The sequence below is a fragment of the Ranitomeya imitator genome, chromosome 2 (genome assembly GCF_032444005.1).
Source record: "Ranitomeya imitator isolate aRanImi1 chromosome 2, aRanImi1.pri, whole genome shotgun sequence".
Taxonomy (NCBI): domain Eukaryota; kingdom Metazoa; phylum Chordata; class Amphibia; order Anura; family Dendrobatidae; genus Ranitomeya; species Ranitomeya imitator.
This window is the reverse complement of record NC_091283.1, coordinates 649566519-649585925: the sequence shown is the minus strand read 5'-3', so window position 1 is coordinate 649585925 and position 19407 is coordinate 649566519. Positions and strand designations below refer to the sequence as shown.

Genomic DNA, 19407 nt, shown 5'->3' with positions numbered 1-19407 from the left:
GCTGCCGCGACCAATCAGCGATGGCCACAGTCTGATTAGTCCCTCCCTACTCCCCTGCAGTCAGCGCCCGCTCCATACTCCAGTCACCGCTCACACAGGATTAATGCCAGCGGTAACGGACCACGTTATACCGCGGGTAACTCACTCTGTTACCGCCGCTATTAACCCTGCGTGACCAAGTTTTTACTATTGATGCTGCCTATGCAGTGTCAATAGTAAAAACATCTAATGTTAAAAATAATAAAAAACATAAAAAATCATTATATACTCACCTTCTGCCGCCTTTCCCGCTCCTCGCTATGCTCCGGTGACCGCTCCATGCAAGCGGCAGGTTTCGGTGGCAAGGATGGTATGGGAGAAGGACCTGCCATGACGTTACGGTCATGTGACCGAACTACAAGGGGCCCTCGGAAGGTGAGTATATGTTTATTTTTTAACCTGATTAGATTATGAGGAAAGCTGCACTAACGAGAAAGTGGACGACCTCTTTAAGTATGTAATAGTTTTAAGTAAGAGCATTTCCTTAAAAATAATAGCAAATGAAAACTTGTCATTTCTGTGTGATCTATAAGTAAAATATTTCTGAGGACAACTCCTCTAAGTGGATATTGTTCTGGGCACAACACATTCCAGTGCTACCATTTTATGACCTTAATTATGTATGATGAATGTGAGACTTCCCTTGAGTTTTTTTTACCTTCATACTTATTGGCTGTTATCCTTCAGAACTTCAAGCCCATGTCAAACGCAGACTTCTAACCAGGTTTTCTATACACTGCGGCACATCGCATGCATGTAGGCATGAACATGAAGGTATGGCCTACACAACTGTATACTGTATGGTTACACCAAATGTCCTGGAACGTTTCCTGTTAATTAGGATGGATCTCCACTATCGGCCACATCCTAAATGTTTAAGATCAATCCAATTAACCTCATATGCAATGAGGAAGTGCTCACTACTGTTCTGGGTAGAGTTGAGCGACTTACTTTTTTCGGATCGAGTCGGGTTTCGCAAAACCCGGCTTTGTCAAAAGTCGGGTCGGGTGAAATCAGCCAATTATTGTAAAAAGTCGGGGGCCGACTGAAACACGAAACCCAATGCAAGTCAATGGGGAATCAAAGTCGGCAGTGAGTGGAGGACAGGAAAGCACCTACAATGCCCATTTTAATGCCAAAAACATCAATTCTTATTACATAAGCTTGTCAATGTTAATTTACTTTATAATAGCTAGGCATTGAAAACTGAGGGTCATTTGGCTAAAGTTGTGGGGGGTAGGGTTGGCTCAAAATTTTCGTGGGTCCAGGAAACGCGGAATACATCACGGCGGTGGAGCAGGGAGAGATAAGTATTTCAACTTTGCAAGTGCTGTGATCCTGAGCAAGCAGGGGGCGCCCACTCGTTGGCACTGGCACAGGGCCCCTCTTAGTACGGTGGTGTGTTTGACGGCGGGTGGCGCCTCCCACTGGCAGAGACACTTTTGCGTACTATGAGGGGCCTTGTGCCAGTGACGTCACCAACGAGTATGCCCCCCCACCTGATGAAGGAACCTGCACTTTCATCTGCACCTTCCTCTTTGCCCCCATGTAAGGTGGTATAGTATGCGGGAAGGGGAACCTGACTTTCAGCAGGGTCAGATTCTGGCTGTGTAGAGTGCAAGGGGAATGTAGTGGTCTGGGTCAATGTACCAGCAGACTCATCTAGCAGTGGCTGGGCAATGGGCAGGATGAGGAGGAAACACAGATATAGGCCCAAATAATAAAGTAGGCTAAATGCAGTTCAAAATTGGTAACAGGACTAAACAGGCGGCATTGCTTTGTTCAGTGGAGGAAAACTGTAATGAGTCGCAGACACAGTTAGTAGGCCCAAATAATAAAGTAGGCTAAATGCAGTTCAAAAATGGTAACAGGACTAAACAGGCGGCATAGCTTTGTTCAGTGGAGGACAACTATAATGAGTGGCAGACACAGTTAGTAGGCCCAAATAATAAAGTAGGCTAAATGCAGTTCAAATTGGTAACAGGACTAAACAGGTGGCATAGCTAGGTACAGGGGTGGGCTCCTCAGCTGAGTAGCAGACAGTGGTAGTAGGCGCAAAGTATTAACTGGTCTAAATGGAGGCCAGGGCCCCTGTATATTTTAACTATCATCTATCATTTCAACAAATTTGTATTGACAGTGTCATTGAAGGATTTAACAGCACAGACTACACAGTGGTGGAGCAGGGAGAGGTAAGTATTGCAAGTGGTAGAGCACAGTTCGAGCTGGGGGGGGGGAACACTCTCTCGTGGGAGGCGGTACTGGCACAGGGCCCCTCATATTACGACAGTGTGTCTGACGTTAGTTGTGCACCAACACCGTCAGAGACACTTCATTGTACTATGAGGGACCCTGTGCCAGTGCCATCGCCCAAGAGTGGGCACACCCACCTGTCCAGTCAAATGGCACTCACATGGGTGCTTGCGCCAGGTGGTGACCACGGCCCTGTGGGGGGAGTCAGCCCATTTAGGGAGGTATAAAAATGGCCTATGGTGGACATTCAGCAGCTGCAAATGGAGGAATTGGAGAAGTCAGTAAGAGGAGGCCAAAAGCAAGATATTTTTCCAGCAAGCTACGTGTCAGCAGGGGAAGGTGGGGCAAAATAATTTGAAATCCATGATTGGTTCATTTTAATGAAGGTTAGATCATCAACATTCTGGGTAGCCATACGTGTCCTTTTTTCGGTCAGTATTGAACCAGCAGCACTGAAGACTCTTTCTGATAGCACACTAGCAGCAGGGCAAGCGAGCTCCTGTAATGCATATTCTGCCAATTCTGGCCAGGTGTCTATTTTAGATGCCCAGTAATCAAAGGGGAATGATCTGTGAGGGAGAACATCGATAAGGGAGGAAAAGTAGTTTGTAACCATACTGGACAAATGCTGTCTCCTGTCACTTTGAATCGATGCAGCAGTACCTGTCGTGTCAGCGGTCATTGCGAAATCACTCCACAAACTGGTCATAAAACCCCTCTGTCCAACGCCACTTCGGATTTGTGCACCTCTAACGCCTCTGCCATGTTGCCCCCTACGGTTCGTGTGAGAACCATCACCGCCGCTGTGTGCTGGGAATGCCTGAACCAAACGGTCTACAAGAGTTGCTTGTTTGGTAGCCAATATTTGCTCAAGGTGCTCATGTGGCATGATATTTTGCAATTTTCCTTTATTTCATGGATCCAGGAGGCAGGCCAACCAGTAATAGTCATCGGTCATCATTTTGATAATGCGGGGGTCCCTTTTTAGGATATGCAAGGCATACTCAGCCATGTGGGCCAATGTTCCAGGTGTCAATTCACTGCTTGTGCTGGGTTGCCTGGCTGACAGACGACAAACTAACAGGACTGCAGTATATCCACTTTGTGATAATTTGAATCTCACTTTTTTGGGGGGAGACTGAACCAAAACTCAGGCCCAGTGTATATAACAACGCAATCTAAGTGTCAGAAAGTGGCTGAAAGATATATGAAAAAATACAAGGACTGTAGTACAATTTCAATCTCCCTACAATGATCTCAGGAAAAGTATGGTAGCAATAAAAAGGACTGCTGCACACAAAAGTGTGGACAAATAAACAAGATAACTGTGCAGAAGGGAGCAACAGGATATTTGCTTTTAAAAAAGCAGTTGGTTTGCACAGCAGCGTGCAAACAGCAATGCAGCTATCAGGGAGCCTTATAAGGTAGCCTAATAAGCTACAGAGCTGATGCACAAAAATATAGCCTCCACTGTCCCTGCAAAAAAATGGTGGTGTTGGACAGTGGAAATCGCCACAGTACAAGCAGTTTGGGGGTTAATCTTCCCTCCCTAACTATATCCCTTCTTCTGATGAAGCTGCAGCAACCTCTCCCTATGCCAAGATCGGCAGAAGTAAGATGGCGGCCGGCGTGCACGCCCCTTTATAGCCCCTGTGACGCCGCAGAAAGCAAGCCAATCACTGCCATGCCCTTCTCTAAGATGGTGGGGACCAAGACCTATGTCATCACGCTGCCCACACTCTGCGTCCTCCTTCATTGGCTGAAAAATAGCGCTGAAAACATCATATGAAACGCGACTTTTGCACGCAGATCGCCGACCTCATGGCCGATCCCACACTAGGATCGGGTGTCATGAAACCCGACTTTGCCGAAAGTCGGCCATTTTTGAATTTGTCCGATCCATTTCGCTCAACCCTAGTTCTGGCAATGATGGCTCTTATGACAACAGGACTCATTCGACCAAAATAGCAACATCCTACACGGTGTTCCAAATTATTATGCAAATTGGATTTAAGTGTCAAAGATTTAATTGTTTTGTTTTTCAAATAAACACATGGATAGTATTGTGTCTCAGGGCTCAATGGATCACTGAAATCAATCTAAAACACATGTGATAATTAGTTTTCCAGGTGATTCTAATTAAAGGAAAACTACTTAAAAATTATGTTTCACATTATTAAGCAGGCCACAGGTTTCAAGTAATATGGGAACTAAAAAGGATGTCTCTGCTGCTGAAAAGCATTAAATTGTGCAAAGCCTTGGACAAGGTATGAAAACATTAGATATTCCACGAAAACGTAAGAGTGGTCATCATACTGTGAAGAGATTTGTGACTGAAACAGAGCACAGACAGAGTTCATGCAGATAAAGGCATAATGAGGAATGTTTCCGCCAGACAAATTCATGGGATTAAGAGAGCAGCTGCCAAAATACCATTACAAAGCAGCAAACAGTTATTTGAAGCTGCTGGTGCCTCTGGAGTCCCTCGAACCTCAAGGTGTAGCATCCTTCAAAGGCTTGCTGTGGTGCATAAACCTAATATTCAGCCACCCTTAAACAGTGTTCACAAGCAGAAATGGTTAAAGTGGACCCAGACATACATGAACACTAATTTTCAAATAGTCTTGTTTACTGATGAGTGTCGAGCAACCCTGGATGGTCCAGATGGATGGAGTAGTGGATGGTTGGTGGATTGCCACCATGTCCCAACAAGGCTGCGATGTCAGCAAGGAGGTGGAGGAGTCACATTTTGGGCCAGAATCACGGGGAAACAGCTGGTAGAACGCTTTAAGGTTCCTGAAGGTGTGAAAATGACCTCTGCAAAGTATTTAGAGTTTCTGACTGACAACTTTCTTCCATGGTCCAAAAAGCAGAAACGTGCCTTCAGGAGCAAAATCATCTTCATGCATGGCAATGCACCATCTCATGCTGCAAAGAATACCTCTGAGTCATTGGCTGCTATGGGCATAAAAGGAGATAAACTCATGGTGTGACCACCATCTTCACCTGACCTCAACCGTACAGAGAACCTTTGGAGTATCATCAAGCAAAAGATCTATGGGGGTGGGAGGCAGTTCACATCAAATAACTGGCTCTGGGAGGCTATTCTGACGTCATGCAAAGAAATACAAGCAGAAACTCTCCAAAAACTCACAAGTTCGATGGATGCAAGAATTGTGAAGGTGATATCAAAGAAGGGGTCCTATGTTAAAATGTAACTTGGCCTGTTAGGAGGTTTTGGAGTTAAATAGCTGTTTTGTTCAGTGAATGTGACCTCCTAATGCTGCAAATTCCACAAATGAGCATTTTCAGTTCTTTAAAACATCAAATGTTTAGAAATTCTACTGTGCCTAATAATTTGGAACAGTGCATTTTGAATTTTTATTTATTTTGGTGATTATACTGTTATCATTGGGAGGTTTCTTCAATAAAATTCGATGTATAATCTAATGGGTGATGACTTTATTTAGACTGACTGTCATTTGCACTGACCATTTAGGAAAATCCGAGAAAAATATAATTTGCATAATAATTTGGAACACAGTGTATATTAAAAGTTTAGCAAAGATGACTTTATTTTCTATAATCAGTCTTATGTCATCTAAATGAATAATAATTTCTAGCACAAAATTGTTTACCAAAAAATCATCAGTTAGGCAACAAAAATGTAACATTAAGACAATGCAGGGAAAACTTCGTTTTTGCGATAACTTACAATATTACTCCTTAACCAGTAGAATATATTTTATTTTTCCCCATCCATATAAAACATTCACATAAAATTAGTAAGAATTATTTTAAAATAAAAATTAATTTTGCACTCCACAAAATCCGAAATTGTCCCATTTAAATCCTAAACCTAGCCATATAAACGGATTTCAGATGGCCGCATTCTGAACAACTTTTTGTTTTTAGTTGGTCTGTAAACGTTGTTATCTAGACAACAATGGCATAAGGAAATCAACAAATCACTGATTGATATCTACCTTGCTATGCATGGTCTAATAGGATGTACAACCGTCGCTCGTCATGAACTTTTCAACTACAGCTCCTGATTATAACCTAAAGCAATCCAATATGGTAGATGAATAGATCTGCCATTGGGTCACAAAAAGTTGGTAGAAACTTGCTGCTTATTCGCCTGCTCAAAATCTCGAATTAGTGGCTAGTCATAACCTATAACTAACTCTACTCATTGTGTACAGTATATATTCACGTGTGAATACTGCAATATCTCATTTCCCCAACATCAATCTCTCATATATCCAAGAAGATAAGGTAGAAGGTTTTTGGTGGGTTCCTAACACAGTATAGCAGCATTGTATGTCCTTGTGTCTGCCTATGACGGCGGTGATTTCAATGCTGTCATCTCAGTAGTTTCAGGTCCGGAGTAGACGACAGCTTTGTGTTATTAAATAGGAAAACCTGAGTTTAAAGACATAGCACATTGTAAAGTTTGTTCTTAGGCCTCTCCTGAGATGCTCCCTGTAGTGTGATCACCAACTGGTCTAACCATAGGCAGAACCATGGAATTCAGATATAGACTCCTGTAAGAAAAAAAAAATAGGCATTACTTTATATTCCCATACATTATACAACTCAAATAATGTTAAAAAGGATTTTACAGTATTGATACATAAATCCCGGGCCTTTTGGGGTTTGGGGGTACAGCTCATGCATATAATGCTTTACTTTGTGGTGTGACATGGGACCTTTATCATAGTTCCTTTCTAACAGGCATGATGCCACCACTTCAACCACTGTAAATGTTTCCTCTAACTACTACAGCATCTACGAAGAGCTGCAATATTTAGAAAAAAATCAATGCACGTCCTAACAAGAATTTGGGTTCAAACAACACACATTTTACAGTTACCCATCTACAAAACAAAAAACATCTTCTCCACATGTCCACTCTGGCACCTTCTGGAACCCCCTGATTAACCCCTTAGTGACAGAGCCAATTTGGTACTTAATGAGCCAATTTTTACAATTCTGACCACTGTCCCTTTATGAGGTTATAACTCGGGAACGCTTCAACGGATCCCGCTGATTCGGAGACTGTTTTTTCGTGACATATTGTACTTCATGTTAGTGGTAAAATTTCTTCGATATTACTTGCATTTATTTATTAAAAAATGGAAATATGGCGAAAATTTAGAAAATTTAGCAATTTTCAAACTTTGAATTTTTATGCCCTTACATCAGAGAGATATGTCACACAAAATGGTCAATAAATAACATTTCCCATATGTCTACTTTACATCAGCACAATTTTGGAAACAATTTTTTTTATTAGGGAGTTATAAGGGTTAAAATTTGACCAGCAATTTCTTATTTTTACAAAAAAAATTACAAAACCATTTTTTTTTTAGGGACCACCTCACATTTGAAGTCATTTTTAGGGGTCTATACGGCAGAAAATGCCCAAAAGTGACACCATTCTAAAAACTGCACCCCTCAAGGTGCGCAAAACCACATTCAAGAACTTTATTAACCCTTCAGTTGCTGCACAGGAACTGAAGCAATGTGGAAGGAAAAAAATTAACATTTAACTTTTTTTCACAAACATTTTACTTCAGAACCTATTTTTTTTATTTTCACAAGTGTAAAAAGAGAAAATTGCACAACAAATGTTTTGGTTCATTTGTCCGGAGAATGCAGATACCCCATATGTAAGGGGGAACCACTGTTTGGGTGCATAGCAGAGCTCAGAAGGGAAGGAGCAGCATTTGACTTTTTCAACACAGAATTCCCTGGAATTGAGATCGGACACCGTGTCGCGTTTGGAGAGCCGCTGATGTGCCTAAACAGTGGAAACCCCCACAAGTGACCCCATTTTGGAAACTAGACCCCCTAAGGAACTTATCTAGGTGTGTGGTCAACACTTTGAACCCCCAAGTGCTTCACACAAGTTTATAACGTAGAGCCAAAAAAATAAAAAATCATATTTTTTTCACAAAAATGATCTTTTCACCCCCAATTTATTTTCCCAAGGGTAGCAAATGAAATTGGACCCCAAAAGTTGTTGTGCAATTTGTCCTGAGTATGTCAATACCCCATATGTGGGGGTAAACCTCTGTTTGGGCGCACTGCGGAGCTTGGAAGGGAAGGAGCGCCGTTTGACTTTTTAATCTCTTAATTGTGAGAGCGGATGCCATTTTGGGTTTGTAGATGTGCCTAACAGCAGAAACCCCCCACAACTGACCCCATTTTGGAAACTACACCCCTCAAAGATTTTAATCAGGGGTATATTGAGCAATTTGAACCCACATGTACGACACAGTGTTTGATAACATTAGGTCGTCATATTGAAAAAAATTCATTTTTTTTTCCACGAAAATCTTGTTTTAGACCTGAATTTCTCACTTTTTTCAGAAATAACATCAAAAAGTAGACCCCACAATTCATTACTCACTTTATTATGAGCGCAGCGATATCCCATATGTAGTCAAGAAGTTCTGTTTCGACAAATGGCAGGGCTTGGACAGAAAGGGGCACAATATTTCAAATAAAGCCAAATTTGTCACAGATTGTTATACTGGCAGAGCCTGTATGGTTCAAGACCAACATAAATCCCCCATAAATGTCTTTTTTTTTTATAAATTGTACCCTCTAATCTATTTATCTAGGGAGGTAATGAGTAGTTTGATGCCACCATTTTTTATGCAGTTGATGCAACACAAGCTTGAAAATTTACAATTTGCATTTTTTTCACGGTCTCTTTTATGATTATTTTTTGTAAGTTCTGAGGAACACACCTCAAATTTTATTTCACTAGTTTTTAAGTGTTCAGAAATATATCCAATATGGCACCAATGTGAGTACAGGTGACAAAGCAGTGTCTATAATAGATGGCACACCATTTGGTCTTTAGGGTGAAATTGAAGATCCAGGACCCATTCAAAGCTTCTAGAGACATTGAGCAAAGAAGAAAATCCTTCCAGGAATTATTACTCACAGAGGGAGGCATGCTCCTAAAACACATTGGCTGATTATAAAATTGGTCTTGCTAACAAAACAGTTGTCCCGCATTTGCGTATATTGTAGCAGGAAGAATAAACTGTACTGGAATGTGGAGGAAAATGTAGCCAACTATGTGGCAAAGCGGAGTTTGTTCCAAAGATGAGAGAACACCATCAGGCCGAGAATGGCAGACACTTTCAGAGACTGGTCGTACAACGTCCTTTTAGCTCCATCAATCCCTATATGAGAGACGAATCTGCCAATAGACGTGGTACACCATAGCAAGCTCCCACCCGCCAATGTCAGAACCGCTATATGCACAAAACAACCAGTTCTCTATAGAGAGTATTGTCTGGAACCAGAGGTTCGGCAAGAACCATAAAGTAAAGCCCATAGTGTATAAGTACGGAACTTCCTAATTTTTTAGAAATCCTACAATAAAATGATCATGCCTGTATCATCAACATAAATATAAGTAATATAAATGGAAGCCAAAGTTTTGTGTAGCAAGACAGTCGTAAAAACAGTCAAAGTTAGATAAATGGTCAAAAATGTTTGTGAGTAATCAAGTCCTAGAATTCATTTTCAGATGATCTCACTTTTCAAGATCATTTCTGGGGTCCACATTCTAACGCTTATTGACGTGGGTACGTGGACGAGAATTTGTTGGGATAGTAGTTTGGTATGGGATTGATCGAGTCCTAGAATTTTCAGATGACCTGACTTTGTAAGAACATTTGTGGGGTCCACACTCTAGAGCGTACAGACGTGGGTACGTGGATGAGAATTTGTTGGGATAGTAGTTTGGTATGGGATTGATCAAGTTCTGGAATTAATTGTGAAATGGGGTAAAATGGGATCTACTAATTAAAATATTATTTATCAATTGTTCCAAATTGTTCTACTGGGGCCACTAAGCAGAAAATAAAAATTGGAAAAAAAAACAACTAACAATTGTAGGTGCTGTGGTAGGTCTCAAAACAGGGGGAGATACAAAGGCCTGGTTGGGATGGGCATGTGGGGCAATAGAATCGGGAATCACTCCATCTGCCATGCTTTCTGCAAATTCGGCATCTTTGAGGATACCTTTGGGTGGGAGTGACAGGGACAGGGTGAGAAAAATGGCGTTCTGCAAGTCTCCGGGAATCCTCAGAGTCGAAGGCTTCCCCCGGTGCCATTGACTCAAATATGAGGCTCTCTACAACTTTTTTCTGAAAGTGCAGGAACGTAAGTGGTCCTTGGGACTTTTTATACAGGACAAAGCTGTTATATGTGGCAGTTTGAATAAGGTAGATTGCCACCTTTTTGTACCAGGCCCTGGTCTTCCTCTTGACCAGGTATCGTTGCAGAACCTGGTCTGACAAGTCTACGTCACCCATATATTTTTTATAGTCTGTGACGCAGACTGGTTTTTCCTTGTCCCTGGTGGAACCCCTCTCTCTGACCGTCACAGTGGTGTCCGCATGCAGTGTGGAAAGCATGTAGACGTCCTTCCTGTCTTTCCACTTCACTGCAAGAAGTTCGTCACTTTCGAGTGAGAATGACGCCCCCCTCTCCAAACGTCTGGACACCAACTGTGACGGAAACCCCACTGTTTTTCCTGACTGTCCCACAGGCCCCTGTATTTGCAGCATGGAGGGATTTGTATGGGGGGATGCTCGTGTAGTAGTTGTCAGTATACACGTGGTACCCTTGATGCAGAAAGGGCGTCATTAGCTCTCAGACAATTTTGCCTGGGATACCAATTGTCTGGGGGAAGTTTGGGGGGTTTATTTGGCGGTCCCTACCTTCATAAATTAGGAAGGTGGGCGTGTACCCTGATGAGCTCTCGCAAGTTTTGTATAATTTTACGCCATATTTGGCTCTCTTGGAGGGAATAAATTGGCGGAATGACAGACGGCCCTTGTAGCTCATCAAGGGCTCGTCGTCTGCCACATTTTGCTCTGGGGTATAGGAATTTAGAAATGAATTTTTTTAGGAGGGAAATTAGGGGTCTCAATTTATTTAGCCGATCGTAGTTGGGGTCAGTTCTTGGGGGAGCTTGGGAATTGTCACTGAAGTGGAGGAATCTCATCAGGGCTTCGTAATGGACTCGGGACACGACGGCTGCAAATACAGGGGTGCTGTGGACAGCTTTTGTTGCCCAGGAAGAGCGGAGTGTGTTTTTTTTTTTACTAAACCCATATTCAGGGTGAGGCCTAAGAATTTTTTTAATTTTGCGGACATTTGTGGGGATCCAGGAACAGGAATGAAAGGCAGTGGGTTTTTTGGGAAATATATTGCCGGGCATACAGGTTTGTTTGGTGGACGATTAATTGCAGGACTTCGGGGCTAATGAAAATTTGAAAAAAAAATCAATGGGGGTAAAATTGGCGACATTTACTCTTCTTCCAGGAACTGCAGAAAAAGGGGAAATTTGAGGGGAAAATGAGGTGTCATTATACCACTGCGGTGGGGGGACTGCGGTACTTCGTCCTGAGTCTGAAGCTTCAGCAGTGACGACCGACTCCGCTACCACCGGGCTGGGGGATCCTGTGGAGGAAGAATCGTCATCACTGTCTGAAAGCTGCTCAGCTTCAGAGGCAGATTCTGTTTCACTGCCAGAGCAAAGCAGGCTGTAAGCTTGCTCTGCGCTGAAAGTTCTGCAGGCCATTTTATTTATTTCCACCCTAATATGTGTAACCCTAACCCTAATGTGTAACCCTAACCCTAATATGCGTAACCCTAAGATGCGTAACCCTAACCCTAATATGCGTAACCCTAAGATGCGTAACCCTAACCCTAATATGCGTAACCCTAATAAGCGTAACCCTAACCCTAAAAATTTTTTAAAAAAATTATACATTTTTTTTATAATCCTCTGCTGATGATGCAGGGATTACGGAGAACGGGGGTGGGTAAATGCGATGCTGGCGGATACGGAAATGATGTTTTTTATCACTGGCAGGGCAGCACTTGAAATGTAGTCTCTCTCTTCTCTCCCAGAACTACAAGGAGAGAAGAGAGAAGTACAGCCCAAGTGCTGCCATATTTATCAAATATTAGGGGTTTTGATCACTGTGATAGGACATATCACAGTATTCAAAACCCAGCAGCCAATGAAAAAATTTTCACTGGTTGCCGGGTGTCCGCTGGCAAATCTTGGCGGGTGCACTACGCATGCGCCCGCCATTTTCTTGCAGCCGAGAAGGAGGGGGGCCGGGAGCTGTGGGCTGGGGGACATAATCTGCGGGGACTAATAGGTACCGTGGGGGTCTCGGGGGACCCTATTTCTCTCCCCTCTGATGTGCGATCACATCAGAGGGGAGAGAAAATAAATGCAAAACCGGGTTTTGGTGTTTTTTTTTTGCGATCGCCGGTAAAAGGTTAATTACCGGCGATCGCAAAAGCGGGGTCGGTAAAAACCGACCCGAATCATGTTCTCTGGGGTCTCGGCTACCCCCGGCAGCTGAGACCCCAGAGAAAAATCGGGCTCTGGGGGGCGCTATTCACTTTTTCCAAGATTGGCTTGCGCATGCATGTACAACGGAGGACACAGCATGAACTTCAACCCAATATTGCGGCCAGCATACAGCCAGCGGGTAAGGAAATGGTGAATCAAACACCCGAAAACCACACCCATATGACTGCAAACCTGTCCCGCCAAATTCAGGTGACAGGTTCCCTTTAAAGTAGCTGACCAGTCACAACATATAGATGACCTATCCCATCCTTTGAATAGGTCAACAAAACGAGATCGTTGGGGGTCTGACTCAGCACTGAGCTCAATGATTGGCTAGATCGGTGATGCGCATTGTTGACATGGAGTTACCACTACATCCAAAATACTAAGACAGGAAGAGCGGTGGTGAGTCAGTGATGGACCCAGGGAGGGCGAGTACCTGCTGACTTTGCTATTTTAGATATTTTCCAGAAATTAGACTACCCCTATAAGTGATGGGCAAACATTAAAATGTTAAAAATGGCTACCGTTACATCTATATAACAGACAACCGTCCTTCAGTGTGTAAAACTGACGGGTCTATGGAGTGACATGATGTACCATGGGACCATTTTCAGCCACTCATACAAAAAAAGATCATGTGATACCGATGGTGTCTGAGGAGGTAAAGAGTGGAGATAATATAAAGCTTACCGTACTATGTAGTCTGAAGCATCTACCAAAGAACTTCCATAACATGGACAGAAAGAGAAGCCCCCAGCTCAATACTTGACCCAATGTCCCAAAATAGGAGTCACAAGAAGAAGATGGAGGTAACAACCTACATAAACCGTCAATTTATTCACCCCCTGGAAAAACACAGGAGCCTTTCTCCAGCTTTAGGGCTGCCTCCATCTCCTTCCTGTGGATCCCCAGAACAGTGATTGCAAAGAACACTTTACGAGTTTCGTGATTGCATATAACTGACACAGTGGCCTGTTGGACGATAGTGGATAAAAAGCAGTCAGTACAGACCGATGCAAGTGTCCTTACCACCCTCCAGTAAAGGAACCTTGGGGTTAAATGCACATAAAATGTTAAAGCGTAACTGTCGCTTTTAGTTTTGCTTTTTATAGTAAAGTGAAGAAAACAAACTTTGTAATAAGTCTTAGCGAGAAATCGGATTCCTTTGGAATGATTTTTCACTCTGAAATCATTAGTAAAATCAGTATTCAAGGCAATCTGTCAGTAGGTTTTGCAGCGTAACGATGTAGTGACAGAGACCCTGATTCCAGTGATGTGTCAAGTTTACTAGGTGCAGCAGTTGTGATAGAATCAGAGACCGGAATGTTAAGCCCAGTAAGACCCTAATCACACCCATGATTGGCAGCTTTCTGTGTACAATGTATATTGACAGAAAGCTGCTAGTCAGTGCTGTGAGTGGGGTTGCACAAAGCAGTTGGCAAGAAAACACAAGACACCTAAGGTACCGTCACACATAACGATATTGTTAACGATATAGTTGCTTTTTGTGACGTAGCAACGATATCGTTAACAAAATCGTTATGTGTGACAGCGACCAATGATCAGGCCCCTGCTGGGAGATCGTTGGTCGCTGAGGAAAGATCAGAACTTTATTTTGTCGCTGATCTCCTGCTGACATCGCTGAATCGGCGTGTGTGACACCGATCCAGCGATGTCTTCACTGGTATCCAGGGCAAATATCGGGTTACTAAGCGCAGGGCCACGCTTAGTAACCGGATATTAACCCTGGTTACCATTGTAAATGTAAAATAACAAAACACTACATACTTACATTCCGGTGTCTGGTCACGTCCCTCGCCTTCAGCTTCCCGCACTGACTGAGCGCCGGCCGGCTGTAAAGCAAAACACAGCGGTGACGTCACCGCTGTGCTTTACGGCCGGCGCTCAGTCAGTGCGGGAAGCTGAAGGCGAGGGACGTGACCAGACACCGGAATGTAAGTATGTAGTGTTTGTTTTTTTACATTTACAACGGTAACCAGGGTAAACATCGGGTTACTAAGTGCGGCCCTGCGCTTAGTAACCCGATGTTTACCCTGGTTACCCGGGGACTTCGGGATCGTTGGTCGCTGGAGAGCTGTCTATGTGACAGCTCTCCAGCGACCAAACAGCGACGCTGCAGCGATCGGCATCGTTGTCTGTATCGCTGCAGCGCTAGTCCTGTAATGATAATCTCCTGCTGATAAAACACTGATTGTATTCAAACAGCAAAACACAGCCCAGTAACTGACACCCCTGTAATCAGGGTCTCTGCTCCTACATAATGGTGCTCTAACCTGCTGACAGATTTCATTTCAGTGAATACAGATTGTCACATTACTGATACAGGTGGATGACAGTTGCTGTTTCTAAAACTCTATGAAAATGAGAGGAGCTAGAAGCAGACAGACATTCTGCTACAAGTTCTCCTAAAAAGACAGGTACACTTTAAAAAAGGGAACCTGTCAGCAGGATTGTGCACAGTGACCTACACACAGTGTCAGGTCGGCGCCGTTATACTGATTACAATGATACCTGGTGATGAAATCCGTCTTGTGGTTGTTGTTTAATCTATATTTTCAGTTTTGAGATAATGATATGCTTGTGCTCAGTGGTGGCCTGTGGGGGGTCTTCATGTGGGACTCTGCTTTTATATTCATCTGTATGGCTTCTGACAGGTCACTGATCCCTCAAAAAAAAAATCACATTCAGCAGGCAGGCGGCGGCGCCTGCACTGTAACATGATCACATCTATTACATCTATTATATCCATGTAATTATTTTATTTGGTGATGTACAAGCATTAAAAAAAAAAAAAAAATTCTCTCACAAAATGGCGCTGGCCACGCCAGCGCAGTAGCATATATCGGCGATCTGATAGATGCTACTGCAGAGGCACCGCTGGCACAATTTTGCTACAGAATAAAAAAATGTTTAAAAAAAATGTCTTAACCAAGATGGTGCCGGTGCCGGCGTCGCCTGCGCAGTAGAATCTATTGACGATCTGATAGATGATACTGTGCAGGTGCTGCCAGCGCCATTTTGAGAGAGATTTTTTTTTTTCTGAATAATAAGGATTTAACAACAACCACAAGACGGATTCCATCAACCAAGGTAACATTGTAATCAGTATAATGGCACCGACCTGACACTGTGTGTAGGTTACTGTGCACAATCCTGCTGACCGGTTCCCTTTAAGATTTTAGCGATTAGATTTGACATAGAACTTTTGAGCCCCTGGCCTTGAAAAAAAAAAAAAGAAATAGAAATATTTACTGATGAACAGATTGATGCCGAAGAAGCTCGGAGTTGCATGAAAATCCCTTTCCACACTCGGGGCAATATTGCAGTCTATCTCCAGTGTGAATCCTTTGATGTCTCACGAGAGCAGATTTAAAGGAGAAGCATTTTCCACACTCAGTACATGTGTACGGTTTCTGTCCTGAGTGAACAGTCATATGCCTAGAAAGCTCAGATTTGCAAGCAAAGCCTTTCCCACATGCAGAACACGTCAGCGCTACGTCTCCTCGGTGGACAATCCTCTGATGCTTAGAAAGCCCGGACTTTCTCATAAAAAGCTTGCCGCAATCAGAGCACATGAGAGGATTGCTCTTGAAGTGGCTTTTCTGATGCTGTAGAAAATGTTCACTGCTATAGAAGCATTCGCCACATATAGAACAAGAGAATAATTTATCTTGGCTTCCGAAATGCTTGTAGTCAGCCAGGTTGGAGTCTCCTCCTGAACTATCTCCAGCATCAAGCCCAGTTTCTGAAGTGTCACCAGCCTCGGCGTGTACCTTTTGGTGTAACATGAGGTGAGCATTTGAAATAAAAGTTTTACCACATGTGGGGCAGTCATAAAGCCTCTGGAAGGCATGTGTCTTCTGATGGGCGAGTAGTCCAGAATGGCTGTACATTCCTCGACCACATATTGAACAGGAAAATGGTTTCTTGATATGAATTTGATGGTGAGCGACAAGATCAATAGTATTACTGAAACATAATCCACAGATGTGACACTTAAATTCTTCTTTTCCACTAAGATGTGGTTTTGGAATGGGCTTACGACTAATGGATTGCCTCCCGTTTAGTCCTGAACTCTTGCTTTCTTTAATGTGACTCCGTTGATGGGTGTCCAAATCTGACTGAGATGAAAGACACTTCCCACATTCGCCGCAGATATAAGATGGAGAGTCTGGATGATCTACTAAATGGTTAGGGATTTTTGGAGAAGGTTTGTCACATTGTGTGCCGTTGTTCTTTTTATCATCCTTATGTGGTGTTTGGACGCTAGAAGCTTGATGCAAGTTTTTACCAGAATTTTGGGGATTCCCCAAGACAACTTGATACTTTACTTTTGCATTATCAGACCACTCACAATCTACAGCGACATCAGAATGGGTTGGGGAGTGATCTGGGATGGTAATAATATCAATAACGCGATGATTCTGCCCTTCGGTTGACACTGATTTTCTAGCTATAGACGTAGATGCAGATTGTATGGTTTGATCAACTGGTATATAAATGTCAGCATCTATGATTTCCTCTTCTTCACACCCCAAAACGTCTATGTTAAGAGTACAGTATGAATATTGTTGCATATGATCTGTGGGTTTGTAAATTGCTGTGCCCGATATGTCTTCATTTTCGTCGCACAAGATGATTTCTTCATGTACATTATTTAACAAAATATTTGGTTTTGAAGCACATATTGAGAGGTCAGCAGGTGAATGAAGATTAGAACTATCTGTGGAGGAATCAGAGATAACATGTTCTTCTGGGAAGTCCTCAACATTTTTGTGACCTGTTTAAAAGAAATAGATTTTAAGTAAAACTTCTAAAATGATATCAGATCCCGATTACTAACCATTACAATATCCCTTACCCATTGTAGTGGGGAGGCAGAGGGTCTCTGCCATTACATCTTGGTACAGATCTTGGTGTCTTTCTAAATACTCCCACTCTTCGTTGGAGAAATACAAAGCAACATCATGACATCTTAGAGGAACCTAAAATACAATGATCCCTTCAACGTCCAGATACTTCTATTAATGATACTACGGTACATAAATTCCAAATGTTCCCAGCAGTGCTCACCTCTCCAGTCAGCAAATGAACAATCATGTTGGTCAGGTCCAAGATTTCCTGATAGTTGTTTTTGTCCTTTCTTCTAGAATGAGGTAAATGATCCCCAAAACTCTTCTTCTCAATAACATATTCCTATAAATTTAGTGACAAAATTGTTACTCTTCCATCCATATGAAAAGCCATGATTTACGAAAAAAATGTATATAAAATGTAAAACCAAATTGTGGAAGCCTTTCTCACCCCTCCAGTTAACAAGTAGATCATCCTCAAGGTCAGACTTAATAAAGTCTCCGTCATTTCATCTCCGTCTTTCTCCATCTTAACCTTGGCAGACATATGCTATGGTTGGACAGAACCAGATGCAGAGGTTTCTTCACAAATCCTACGTTTCCTAGACACACATTTCCTGCAGATTGACCCTGTGAAAAAAAAGAGGAAAAAAGTGTAATATGTCTTGTGACAGGGAAACAGCGGGCTAGTACATCAACAGGACAAATGTGCAATCGAAGGCTGCTGTGGCTGCAACGCAACACGAAAAACCAAAAAGATACAGTGGTACTCTGTAAGTGGTCTCAGGGTCTGTCACTCACTGACGGCACATGGCTAGCGCACACCCATTGTGGGCGTGCGCTAGCGATGCGTCCGACATTGGAGTCAATGGCGGCGCTAGCGGACTACGTTACATCGCGTTATTCCATGGTGTAACGTAGTCCGTCTAACGGACTGGGGGAACGCAGTGTGAATCCAGCCTAACTGTTTTGACCAAACCGCATGGCCTGTGTGAATGCTGCCGAATGCCCACCAGAGAGAGTGAATCCCTCCACTATGTATAACTGTGCTGTAATTTCTTATATATTTTACAGGACTGGTAATGACCACTATATTGTCACCATATGGTGGTAACATTGGTGTTGGTGAATGTACAGTGATTTTTTTTCAATAACAGCATGGACATCCAGAGGATGTCAGAAGTCAGCTACAGCTCTCGCTTCTTCTGAATGTCTGATTTGTCCAAAGGAGGGGATAGTGAAGCCAGCACTGAATGGTTGCAGGGACCACATGACAATGTCACACAAACCCAGAGCCGACATTTCAGGAACGGTACCAGCACCAGAGGTGAGTATAGGTGTTATTATTATCAGAATAGTGGACAACCGCTTTAAAGTCTATTTTATGTGTTCCCCACTTCTTTGTTTATGTTCACTATGTGGGCAGTGTTTGGGGTTTCCAGATGGTATCACTGGGTTCAAAAATTGCAACTTTAAAAAGTCACCCCCTCACCCAGAGTGATTTTTTGTACGCCAGATATTTTGGAGTCAGTTTTGCAAAACGTGAGTATTTTTGCAACAACAAAATAGGAAAACAAGTCAAAGACAAAAATAAAGTCCATTTTTGCCTGTACACAAAATTCATGAACCTTTTTGAAAAATTTGGCACAAAAAAAAAATGTAATGAATAACACGGGATAAATAGGACTTAAAAAATATGCAAATGAAGAATAGGCCTCTATGTGTATCACAGGAAGAAGAAAAAATTGCCACTGATAACAATAGAAGGCACAGTTATGATGAAAGCAAAGGGTTACAGGATGCAACATTGTAGTCGCAAAAAAAAATATT

At 42.7% G+C, this 19407-nt stretch overlaps 1 protein-coding gene across 2 annotated transcripts in view; it reads right to left on the bottom strand.

The window, feature by feature from the left end:
- Nucleotides 1-5838: 5838 nt before the first annotated feature.
- Nucleotides 5839-19407, bottom strand: part of LOC138665438 (zinc finger protein 260-like) — a 47564-nt gene continuing 33995 nt past the window's right edge. For both annotated transcript variants that reach the window (XM_069752919.1, XM_069752920.1), the window contains 5 exons: nt 18029-18207; nt 17798-17920; nt 17586-17709; nt 15977-17504; nt 5839-6839 (listed from right to left, as the gene is read on the bottom strand). In XM_069752919.1, coding sequence (XP_069609020.1) covers nt 6755-6839; nt 15977-17504; nt 17586-17709; nt 17798-17920; nt 18029-18124 — 1956 coding nt within the window. In that variant the 5' untranslated portion in view covers nt 18125-18207 and the 3' untranslated portion in view covers nt 5839-6754. The remainder of the gene's footprint in view (nt 6840-15976; nt 17505-17585; nt 17710-17797; nt 17921-18028; nt 18208-19407) is intronic.